Raw genomic sequence first — 12,273 nt, forward strand, 5'->3', positions numbered from 1 at the left:
CTTGTTCATCTAAGGTTAAAGCTAACGAGTAAAACTGTATGTTGCTGTTACCTTATTTTGTGAGTCAGGTCATTGAACAGAGGGAGGGAGCTCCATAATCTGAGGACAGATAATAAAAAAAAAAATCATGAACAAATGATCAAGTCAATTGATTCGAGTGAAGGACAGTCAACAGTAGATGGGAAACATCGATGCTGCACTTAAAAGTGTTGTGAAAGTAACAGGGCGCTACCATAGGGAGAAAAGAATTGGAGTATTGGTCTTGATTTAACATCCTGTTAGAAGGATTTTTTACAAAAGTTTTTACATTCGAGGTATCAGTGGAACTAAAATATGCAGTTACAGAAATAAAGACAAAGATGACTTTCTGCAGATCAGAGAGAGACAGGACAGATCTGTTCTTAGAGATGATTTACAATAGATTGTAACTGGTTTGACAAAAACTTTTTGGGAATGTTTGAATAAAAATGGTGTTAGGTTTAATGGGCTGAAAAGAATAACAGAGAAAGTTCTGGCCCATCTGGCATTTGATATCCTCAGGGCCATTGTTTTAGTTTGTATGATACTTTCACAGGCTTGATATATAGCTTTATGATGATAGGCTTTAAACACACAAACACACACACACAAAGCAAAATATGTGATGAATGCTTCCTTTAGGCAATAATGTCCTGCGCACGATCCACGGCGTTGGAGAAATGATGACTCAGATGGTGATGAGTCGAGGTGTGCCGCACAGCCTCCCTGACACCCCTCCCTCCCTGCGCTACAGTAAAGGACACTTCCTGCCAGACAATGAGGACGTCATGGTGATGGACACCAAGCTAAAGATCATTGAGATCCTGCAAGTAAGCACCACCTTCTGGATGTACATGGTGCTATTTAACATTTTTTCACCCATCTCAAAGGTGAGTGACGTATTTTTGTGGCTTTTTCTGTCCCATTTAGTTCATCCTGAGTGTGAGGTTAGATTACAGGATCACGTACCTGCTGTCCATCTACAAGAAGGAGTTTGGGGAGAAGAGCATAACTGACAGCTCTGCTTCAGTGGCTGATATGCCTCTAGTGACACGTGAGACTCTCTCTTGATACAGATACTGAAGCTTCTCTTACATTCTAGCCACCAACCATACTGAATTGAGCTGTTGTTCCCTTTATGTTGTCCATAGCTTCTGAACCAGACATAGATGAGATTGCAGCCAAAGCAGAGAGCATGTTTGCAGGAAGGTAGGTGAAGTTATGCTTGTTTACTGACTCCCAGTGTTCTAATACACTCTCAGGCACTCACCAAAGGCACCTAGAAGATGCAAGTGTGCATTTATGTGATTTCAGTTCAGAGTTAAGTGCAGTGGAGCTGGACGATGAGGGTGGCCGGACTTTTCTGAGGGTGCTGATCCATCTCATTATGCAAGATTACCCCCCACTGGTGTCTGGCTCGTTGCAACTCATCTTCAAACACTTCAGTCAGAGAGCTGAAGTGTTGCAGGCCTTCAAACAGGTAGCGGCAGAACAGTCACACTCTTTTGATACTTGGTAAGCTGACAGAGTGTGGCATTTAGCACTTCTCAAGTTAAGTGATTTTTGTCATGCTTGATGTAATCATTTTGGATTAGGAGGGTTCTCCAAAGGGCCAAACAGCAGAGAGCTTCCACAGCTGCAATCTAGAGCTGCACAAGCTCACTTCCTAAAGTGGTGCTCTAAAACTTCTTGGCAGAGATTTGCTTTTGCACGCATTTTTTCTTTTAATATCTCTATGTCTGGTTTATTTGTCACCCAGTGTATGTGTCTGTGTACTTTCCAGGTCCAGCTGCTGGTGTCAGAGCAGGATGTAGAAAACTACAAGCAGATCAAGACAGACCTGGACCAGCTGCGTCTCACTGTTGAGAAGTCAGAGCTGTGGGTGGAGAAGAGTGGAGTCTACAACAGTGAAGACCTGGGGGTCAGACAGGGCAAAGAACAGAACATGGAGGTGCTGTACCTTCATTTATCGGCATCAAGCATTTAAAAGCAAGGAAGTTGCTGTACATGTCTTAAACATCCAGTCTTTGTTTGTTGTTATCGTTAATAAAAGTTGGTGTAAAAGTAAACAGGGCAAACCTGCAAACTTGTAGCTTAGTACTACTCAGGAATAATGAGTAATAATGTCTGTCAGAACAGGAAGCTACTGCCAAATCAGTTTTTATTAACTAGGCCTGTAACTTGTTATGTTTTTAAAACATTATTCTTACTTGTATTGTTTATAAGAAAAGTAGCGATTAGGATCAGTGCAGGCATTTTTCCCACCGCACAGTAATTAGAAACAGGTTACAGAGGATGTCATGTGCCAAAGACTGTGACGAAAAGGATGTTTTTTTTTTTCATTTATGTGTTTTACCAGGAGGTTGTCCTGAGCCCAGTACAAGATGGTGATATTAAACCTCAGATTGACAGTAACAAGGCAAACAACTATAACATTGTCAAAGAGGTGAGGTCCATGTCTTTATTTCAAGGTTATTTTTGTTGCATGTCTTTTTTTCTGCTGTTGTGTATCTGTAAAATGTTTCTCTGTCTCATTTGTAGATCCTACTGCGGCTTAGTAAGCTGTGTTTTCCCAGTAAGAAGAGTCGTGTGCAGCAGCAGAGGCTGCTGAAGAACATGGGGGCCCACACTGTGGTGCTGGACCTGCTGCAGATACCCTATGAGAAGGTGAGTAACAACCACAACCACAGACACCTGAATGGCTCATCCCACCTGATGTTGGTGTGAAATCTTGACGTCTGTCTGTCTGACTGCCTTAATTGTTTTGCTCTGCCTTCACACAGAGTGACGAGAAGATGAACGAGATCATGACCCTGGCACATACATTTCTGCAGAATTTCTGCAGAGGAAATCCTCAGAACCAAGTTCTGCTACATAAGCACCTTAACCTCTTCCTCACTCCAGGGGTATGTTGATGTGAATTGCTGTAGTTGTCCCCTGTTGACATGCCTTACTTTAAGACACCTCCAAGGTCTAAAACAACAGCATCCTGGCAGTTGAAAAAGTGATCTGATGTCGTAGTTTTTTTTTTTTTGTTTTTTTATAAGCAAGAACACTTTTCTTTTTTTCATTACACAAATGAATCCATATTCTGTTTGCATGAAAAACATCTCTGTCAAAGACTGAATCATGGCTCCTGTTTTTTCACCAGCTGCTGGAAGCTGAGACAATGCGTCACATCTTTATGAACAACTACCAGCTGTGCAATGAGATCAGTGACCGTGTGGTTCATCACTTTGTCCACTGCATTGAAACACATGGAAGACACGTTCAGTACCTCAAGTTCCTGCAGACCATTGTGAAAGCTGATGGGAAGTATGTGAAGAAATGTCAGGACAAAGTCATGACAGAGGTGAGGATTTTTTTTTTTTTGCCACCTATACCCACACTGCCTGGATATTGGGTATGGTTTGTTTAGGGTGAAGAGAAACACAAAGAAAATATTGTTTTCTTAAATAATATTCATGGAAAAGCTCTGATGGGTTGGGATCTTTGTTGGGAAAATGATGCTGTGAAGAGGTCTAATTTCTTGTTATCCTATATTTTCTCAAGTACCTTTTAGAGGGTGATGTCATCTTATGAGGTGCACAGATACCTTAAAGTCATTAAAGTATGTGTTCTGTTAAGTTGCAGGAAAGCTTTGCTGCATTAAATTACAATATCAAAAATGATGAACGTTCATTGTTTAAAATATGCAGCTCATAGTGATATTACCCGTGTGCTACCTTAAGAGATATTTTCAAACGATAGCATTTGCACTTTTATGCAACTGTATGAAGGCGAAAGTCACAGGACCTAAGATAGACCCTGCAGTTACCTCACGTAACCTGTGTTTGGGTGTGTGTTTGTGCGTCCAGCTGGTGAATGGGGGCGAGGACGTGCTGGTGTTCTACAACGACCGCTCTTCGTTCCCAGTGTTGCTGCAGATGATGGGCTCTGAGCGGGAGCGGACAGATGAAGACGGAGCTCTGGCGTATCACAACACGCTCGTGGAGCTGCTGGCTGCCTGCACCGAGGGCAAGAACGTCTACACTGAGCTGAAGTGCAACTCTCTGCTACCACTGGATGACATAGTCAAAGTTGTTACTGAAGTCAGCTGTATACCAGAGGTAGTTTTCTTTGAAAATAATAATATAGCTTGAGTTATATGGTAAAGAGGAATAATAAGAATTTATTCAAACTTTTCAGTTGTTTTTCTGGATTCAATTCAAAGCTGTATTTTTTTTATCTGAAAATAAACAGGCATCACATTTCCTATTTTTTTGATGCCCCAGGTGAAAACTGCTTATGTGAACTTCGTGAATCACTGCTATGTGGACACAGAGGTGGAAATGAAGGAGATCTACACCTCCAACCATATCTGGAAGCTATTTGACAACTTCCTGGTGGACATGTCCAGTGTAAGTCTCTGTCAGATTGAAAGGTCATGCATGTATGCCTGATCCTTTCCTAATGAGGCAGTGTATGTGTCAAGATACATGAGGGCTTACCTATATGCTCAATCTATTCACATACTGCGTGTGCAGAGAAAATGACAGAGATGTGATGTGAGGTTTTGCTTATTCAGAAATTATCCTCTGTTTAATTTTTGCATTTAAGGTGTGCAACACGACCACAGACCGTAACCATGCAGATCTGCCCCTGGAGAAATATGTGACAGAGACAGTGATGGCCATTGTCAAGGGTTTCTTCAGTTCTCCTTTCTCTGTCAACCACTCCAACCTGCAGGTATTGTTTTCCACCCCTGACAAGCAGGTGAAATGTGCCCGAAGAGCAAGGCTCATTCATGGTACATCCAAATCCTGAACCCAAACCGAAACCAAACTTCTAGCTTCTTTACAGTAAAAAGTATTTGGCAGCAGACTGCCTCCTTCACTGCACCTATGCAGAACAGCTGCTTGAGGTGTTTTACACAGAGGTCTGTATAAGTGCCTCCAATCAGAGACAATATAGAAGTGTTCCCATCAAGATTATCTCTGTGTGTCTCAACTCTTATGCCCTTAAAAAAACAAATTCCCCTGCTCTGTCTCATTTCACAGACAAACCAGTCTGTTTTCATCAAGCTGCTCCAGTCATCATTCAGGATCTACAACTGCACCTGGATCAACTCAGCTCAGAAGGCTAATATTGAGAGCTGTATTAAAACACTGGCTGACGTGGGTGAGTGTAGCTATTCTGCTCTCCATACTGGTGGATGAAAGAGGCATTTTGACACATTTAAAATATGTTATTGAAAGTAAATATATAACAGTAAATTTATCGATTGTGCAGCATTTATTCAGAGAATGATTCTATTTCATTTCACTTATTCACACATTCATGTCACAGTGTCACAGCATGAGCTGCACAGTAACGTTTACCACTGAGAAGCTTTACAGGATCAGCTAGGGCTGGGTGCCTGAGCTGTGTTTACTGTCACATCGGAAAAATAAACTCACGCTGACAACTAACCCTTCCTGTTCTTCCCCAGCTAAAGCCCGGGCCATAGCCATCCCAGTGGACCTGGACAGTCAGGTCAACACTTTGTCTCTCAAAGTGCACAGCAACATGGTGCAGCGGGCAGCCAAGGACTGGAGGATCTCTGCCCGCACGCGACCACGCAAGGAGCCCCTGGGTGGCCCTGACTACAAGAACATCATTGAGAAGCTGCAGGTGCAGAGGCTAAGACAAGAGGCTAAGAGTCTACAGCCATGCAAGTGGCTCTGCCAGGCTGTTCTCACGTAGCATGGCTAAACATTTACATGAACAGGAGATTCCAAGTTAACTTTATGAGGGCTTTATATATGTTCTCCAGCAGTTTATCCAGGGAGCACTGGATTAAGCCTTTGACTGTGTGTGTGTGTGTGTGTGTGTACAGGGGGTTGTGTCCTGCCTGGAGGAGCAGTTCAGCCCAAAGGTTCAGGCAGAGTTTTCTGTTCTGGTGGATGTTCTTCATAGCCCTGAGCTGCTGTTTCCAGAGGCTGCTCGGTTACGCTGTGAGAGCGGCGCGTTCATGTCCAAGTGAGTCTCCATCCATTACCTGTGTATTGACCAAAGAACACATCTCCCTTTTTTAAAGGTCTGATTGAAAAGTCTTTGTCTGGCTACACAGAAGACTAGCAGCATGCCCGACATGTTGGTTTGAGTTTTATGAGAAGTTGACAGAAGTTGTTACGCTGCTATTATTTGCTGATATTCAGCATGTGCTAAGTTTAAGATTGACATGTCAAAGAACAAGTAGTTTTGAAAAAGTATATCATTAACCAAACCCACAACCGTCACTAATTAACTTCCATTAATATGTATTACTGTGCTACTTATTCAGCAGGTCAGAAAGGTTTGGAAAAGAGCTGAAGTGAAGGAACAATTTTTAAGAAACATATTTGAAAATATTGTGTATTAAATATTATGTAATATTATAAAAATAACATTTAGCCCTACATTAAACAATTGTAAATATGCAAAGAAAAAAAATAAATTCCATGCATCTATGTTCAGTAGAGTACTCAAACTGATAGATTAGATCTATCATAAAAATGAGTTTGATACATGATCAAACCTCCAGGGGTGCTGTTACTCTGCTACTGCTGCAGCTGTCTGACTCTGACCTCCCCAGAGAACAGAAAAGGAGATTTCACCTGTGGTGATCAATAAAATATTGCTTTGTTTTTACTTGTGAGCCAGTGAGTGCATTAGCAGAACACTGTGGTAAATGATAAAGCACTTCTTGTCACTCTGCCAGGCTGATCAAACACACCAAGAAGCTTATGGACAAAGAGGAAAAGCTGTGTATGAAGATCCTGCAGACACTCAGAGAGATGCTGGACAAGAAAGAATGCTTTCAGGAGTCTGTGAGTACTTCACCCTGCTTGAGGAGGATGTCACTGAAACATGGTGTCATTAAATAATGTGTCACTGTTAGAAGTAAAATTTCAGGATTCTACAAGGAAATCTGTGTTAGTCTCTGAAACTCTCACTGTTACATAAAAACACACTAATTAGATGAAATCATTGAAAAGTTTGCTGTGGATTAAGCCCTGTCTTCGTGTGCCAGCAGTGCTGTGCTTCTATCAGCAGTGCAGTGCAGCCCTTGTTTTCTCCCAGGTCTGTCGGCCCAGAGCCCAGACTCCCCTTCATCAGTATGCTGTGGGCCTTTCTATGTTACATAAGGCAGGGAGGCACTTGAGGACACACTCACACTGAGACGGAGAATAGGGGGGGAGGAAGTAAGGGATGGAGGAGGAGGAGTGGGGGTGCGGTGGTAGGGGGGGTCGGGGTTGGCGGGGGACAAGCACTGAACAAACAAATCAATACTGCAGCGAGTTGGGGGTGCAGGAGCCTGTCTCTTGCTGCACCCCCTCTCAGCCAGAGACCTGGAAAGTGAATGACAAGAGTTGGTGGAGGAGAATTAAGGTGGTAGGTGTCAGTGTGTGTGGATGTGTTTGTGCCCACCAGACGGGTGCAGTACAAAAAAGTCAGGTCTGTAATCACCTTTAGAAGGTTTTAGGAGAGCTTGTTCCAGCTGCGTGATGAGGGCAGGTGATGCCGTGCAATTCACTCAACACAAAAAGTGCTACTTCAGTTGAGAGAGAATCCTGGCGAGAAGAAAGAATGGTTCATTTTTTTTGGCTTTGCTCGGAGTCCCACTTATTGGACTCAGCACTGTCTTGAGGTAAACTGTGAGGAAGCATGTGTCAGTGTCCTCTGACCGTGTGGGATTTCATGCAGATATGATTATTTTTGGCTGACGATGCTGTCCTACTAAAGGCTGTTTTTGTTGCATCACGTGTTAAGATAGAATTTATGTATGTGCCTTTACCCTCTCTCTCAGTGTAATACCATTAGTAATACTGTCAAGACCATCTTTCTCAATATAGTACACGCCAGCCAGTGACACTTACAGCTGCTTGAGGAGTCAGAGTGTTGTTTTCCCTATTTGTGTTTGCATCTTGTGTCAGTCAGCCAAGATGTTTTTCGAAAGGCAAATGATTCAACAGTTGTGTGGAAGAAGATCAGAGGAATTCAAAGGAGAGAAAAACAGTCACTTTTTAAAAGCGGCTTGGCGCATTCGAGAAGCCAGACAGTGCGGTAACGATATGTGAAATGTCAGTTTGTGTAGGTGTGCGTGAGTGTGCTCAAGCATGTATTTGTGGCCTCTCTTTGTCATATCCCTGTAGCCCTGAGCGTGGAGCTGCAGCCTCACTGCACAGAAGAGAGAGAGAGAGAGAGAGAGAGAGAGAGAGAGAGAGAGAGCGAGAAAACGATTGATGGAAATAATGAGAGAGGGAGAGGCAGACAGACAAAAACAGAAGGAGAGAGAGAGAGAGACAGAGTGACAGCAACGGCAGCAGAGGTTGGTGGCTCCCCTGGGGTGCAATTGGTGGGTGGAGGAGAGTGAGAGAAAGAGATGGAGGGAGAGTGATCGAGGGAGGTAGGGAGGGAAGGAGGGAGGGAGGTAGTGAGGCAGCCATGTGAGGAGCCATGTGAGTGCAAGGGAAAAAAAAGTGGGCAGCGGCTGCAGGGTGAGGGATTGGAGAGAAGCAGAGTCTGCTCAGTCCATGAGGAGACAGGGCAGGGGGTGCGCTTACGTAACAGCCTGCAGTGGCTGAGCCAGCGTCACGTGGACCATCACGTTCTCCCCCCCCCCCCCCCCCCTCCCTCCTTACTCTCACTCCTCTGTCCACTTGCTGCCTCTCTCTTCCTCCTTTGCCCCCTCAATGCTTTGACTCAGTCTTTCGCATTCTGTCTGCAGGCCTGAATTATTTTCTCTATCTTTCTCCCCTCTAGTCCCACCCAAGCCCTGCTCTCTGTCTGCCTGGGTCATGCCCAGGGTGCTGGTTGGGTAGCGAGGACAAGATCTGCAGCAGTGACTGTGTGTTGTAGAGATGTGTTGGCTCTTATTTCTGCACTTCACTTGTTTTGGCTGTCAGATAAGGGAAGCTCTATAAATGTTTGTGCTCCCAGTTGCCCTCGAGATGTCGTGGGTGAGGGTGGGTTTTAGGGGAAAAAAAGACATGAAAGAATGTTTGATGCATACTGACTCTGTATTCTGAGACTACATTCAAATATTACATTTGAAGAAATTAGCATAAAATGCCACGATAGACTTTTATTTTGAATTTTATCTCATCTCATGCACATTGTTTTTAAAGGATAAGGTCGACATTGTTCTATACTTTTCCAACCAAAACCAACAATGTGTTAGTCCCTCACTTTCTGACATCCCCACACTGACTGCCACTCAACGACAAAGCCAATTGTTGCTGCAGAAGACATAAATGGTAAATAAACTGCACTTATATAGCACTTTTCTAGTCTTACTGACTGCTCAAAGAGCTTTACACTACAAGTCACATTGACCCACACACACACAAATTCATACAGCACTCTATCTGCACACATACAGGGCACTGACACACTGATGTTACAGAGGGGGCAATTTAGGGCTCAATACCTCGCCCAAGGACATTTCAACATGTGGACTGGGAGCTGGGAATTGAACCACAGACCTTCCCCCTGAGCTTCAAATCTTTAAAAACTGATACCTAATGTCTTTCTTTAAAAAAAAAAAAAAAAGATAAGTAAGGTAAAGTATTTTTTTAAAAACAGCTGGGCACTATAGTTTTTAGGAAATGTCACTCAAACAAATTTAAACATTTGTTGGGGACTATTTTGATGCAAAATAAACAACATCTGATGCTAGTGAGTATTTACAGCAGCAGGACTGTCTGTCCTAGACTGACTCAAAATAAACTACACTGCCCACGTTCATTGTAATGAAGGAACATGTCAGCTAGTGCAGCAGTGGCTCATTTATGTGTTTTAACACTTTCTAGACATCAATGGAGGTCTATGGCACAGGGGAATGAGATATATACGGTTTGTTTGCTCGTAGAGTCAGTTCATTCTTGGTTTTTCATAGCATTTGTTGACAATATGAAAAATACAAAACATCCTCATCCTTTAACACACTGACAAACTGAAATTAATTTTTTTTTTTTTTTACCAATGTATATTTTAGATTTTCCGTGAACACATGCATGCATATGTATGTAATGTGCTGTCAGGGCTATATATACGTAAGCATGTCTTCTTGTTTACAGATGACTGGAAAAGCCAGTTATGTAATATAAATCACGCTGACACCCTTCTCGTTCCTCGCTCTCTTTCACACTCATCCCTGTCATTCACACGCTGTCTGTCTGTCTGTCCATCCGTCTGTCTTTCTCTTCCCTTCCCTCTCTCCCTCTCTTCCTTTCTTGCTTGCCAAGTTTCACACCACCTGCCCAAGGCAAAGCAGATTTACAGATTACCACCCTCTCGATGCTAAGCACATCACATGCACGCATGTAAACGGAAAGCCTCGCTCAGGCACACACACCCACACACACTCCCAGGCATGCTGTGCCACGCTGGCTGTCCCTGTGTGAGCTCATCCTGCAGGGTTTTCCCTGTTTATCTGTGTGCTGTGGAGAATAGGGGAACATGGCTTAGATTCATGCACTGGGAGCAGGTCAGGCAGGCTGAGAGCAGGCTGAGCACATGGATACCTCAAATGGTTTGACCTTTGGCTGGATTCAGGCCGACACAGCATGCTGGATCAAGTCATAAAGTTAGTAGCAAAAAAATAAAAAAAACCTTTCGAGTTGGCTTCAGAGTTTGTGAACTTTTTATCTGCTAACAAAAGAATAATAATAGTAATCTGTGTGGAAATCTATTGGTCATGCATGTTTTACTACCTGAGCCTGTACTGAGGTTATCTTTCCTTCCTCTTGCCCTCACTTCTCTCGCTCCGTCAGTCAGGTAACTGTGAGTTGAGTATTATGTTTTGGTTTCCATAGCGATGAGGGATTCGCACATGTTGTTCGTCTGTCTGGTCTTTTCCTGACTGGGTGTAGGACGCCTGTGTACCCTGTGTAGAAATGCCCTCAGACCAGGAGTACAGTGCTTCCTGAAATCTTTTTAGCTTTAAGCCGTGGACGAAAGAGATGACTTGTAAAAATGCAGGGCCACGATGAATGAGATTAATTGTCTTGTGAACAGTGTTTTGACACAGTGTTATTTGGATCTGTTTGCATGTGAGTAAGGTCACTTGTGTTCAGGGAGGCACATGACAGGCGACTGAATGAATTATATGAATTGTAACATGTTTGTACTGATTCCTTTTAGCTTACAGTTTTACTAATGCAGAGAACAGGAAACACCTTAGAACACATACAGAAAAGCCCCAAAGTATTGGTCAAATTATTGTCACGAGATGCTCACCAACACTGACAGAAAAAACTCCACAAACTACAGACTCAGAAATGAGAGATAGAAAAGATCATTCAACACCTCAGATGAACAAAACTAAGAGACACTAACAGCGCTGTACCTTTTTATATACAGTCAATGGGCTGTACTGCAGCGCTTTGAGCTAAATGCTAATGGAACATTTTGACCTGATGATTTGCTAAATGAAAGCAGGATCACCAACATTGTTACAATTCATATGTAGGGGGACAGGAATGTCTGTACCAAATTTGATGGCGATCTGTTCAATAATTTTTGAGACATTCAACTCAAAACCAAAAATGTGAACCTCATCGTGTTGCTCTAAGAAAAGTCAAGGGATCACCAAAGTCATTAGGATACATGATCACCAGTCCATCTAGTTGGTGTTGGGATATTTCACAAGACTTATTTGAACTGCTGTCAGGGGATCACTAAAGTCAGATGGATTCATTCTATGGGTATTCTGTGCTCACCAAGTTGGAAATCTGTCAAATAGTTGTAGAGATATTTCAGGCAGAACCTAAGTGATGGGCCGACAGACTGATATTTCCAGCCACATATTCCTGCTGTAAACCAAGCAAAATGCTATTTACTGCAAGGATATTTTATTGTAAAGCGTTTCTCTTATTTTGTCTGTCTTGTATACATGCTCAGGTATCAGTGAGGCAGACGAAAGGAGCAAACCTTACTTTTATCTCGTCAGCCAGCCTATCTTCGACATCACAGTCTTCCTAACAAACACAATCAGTGCTTAACAGTGTTAAGCATGCTTCCACAGTGAACTCGCCAGCTAACAGCTGGCCTTTTGCTGAATACTTGTTTACGCTGCTGGTCTTGTATTTCCCTGAACCAGCCTCGCCAATTGCTCTCACATGTGGGCTTAATTTGTTTTGCTGATGTGCTTGCTTGTTGGGTAAAAGCATTTTATGTGCTGTGGAATTGCAGCCTGAAAACATTGTAAATGGCGGCACGTGATGCGTGAGTCCACACGTGTGTCTCCTG

At 43.1% G+C, this 12,273-nt stretch overlaps 1 protein-coding gene across 1 annotated transcript in view; it reads left to right on the forward strand.

Moving 5' to 3' along the window:
* Window positions 1-12,273, forward strand: part of itpr2 (inositol 1,4,5-trisphosphate receptor, type 2) — a 54,145-nt gene that overhangs the window by 17,363 nt on the left and 24,509 nt on the right. Inside the window, exons 22-37 of the mRNA XM_071502804.1 lie at window positions 661-848; window positions 949-1,072; window positions 1,170-1,227; window positions 1,333-1,498; window positions 1,802-1,969; window positions 2,378-2,464; window positions 2,560-2,685; window positions 2,802-2,924; window positions 3,170-3,370; window positions 3,876-4,127; window positions 4,293-4,418; window positions 4,618-4,746; window positions 5,058-5,178; window positions 5,489-5,670; window positions 5,876-6,018; window positions 6,740-6,848. Coding sequence (XP_071358905.1) covers window positions 661-848; window positions 949-1,072; window positions 1,170-1,227; window positions 1,333-1,498; window positions 1,802-1,969; window positions 2,378-2,464; window positions 2,560-2,685; window positions 2,802-2,924; window positions 3,170-3,370; window positions 3,876-4,127; window positions 4,293-4,418; window positions 4,618-4,746; window positions 5,058-5,178; window positions 5,489-5,670; window positions 5,876-6,018; window positions 6,740-6,848 — 2,303 coding nt within the window. The remainder of the gene's footprint in view (window positions 1-660; window positions 849-948; window positions 1,073-1,169; window positions 1,228-1,332; window positions 1,499-1,801; window positions 1,970-2,377; window positions 2,465-2,559; window positions 2,686-2,801; window positions 2,925-3,169; window positions 3,371-3,875; window positions 4,128-4,292; window positions 4,419-4,617; window positions 4,747-5,057; window positions 5,179-5,488; window positions 5,671-5,875; window positions 6,019-6,739; window positions 6,849-12,273) is intronic.

This window comes from Trachinotus anak, unplaced genomic scaffold (genome assembly GCF_046630095.1).
Source record: "Trachinotus anak isolate AG129_WGS33_773 ecotype Australia unplaced genomic scaffold, CSIRO_AGI_Tana_v1 ptg000002l, whole genome shotgun sequence".
Taxonomy (NCBI): domain Eukaryota; kingdom Metazoa; phylum Chordata; class Actinopteri; order Carangiformes; family Carangidae; genus Trachinotus; species Trachinotus anak.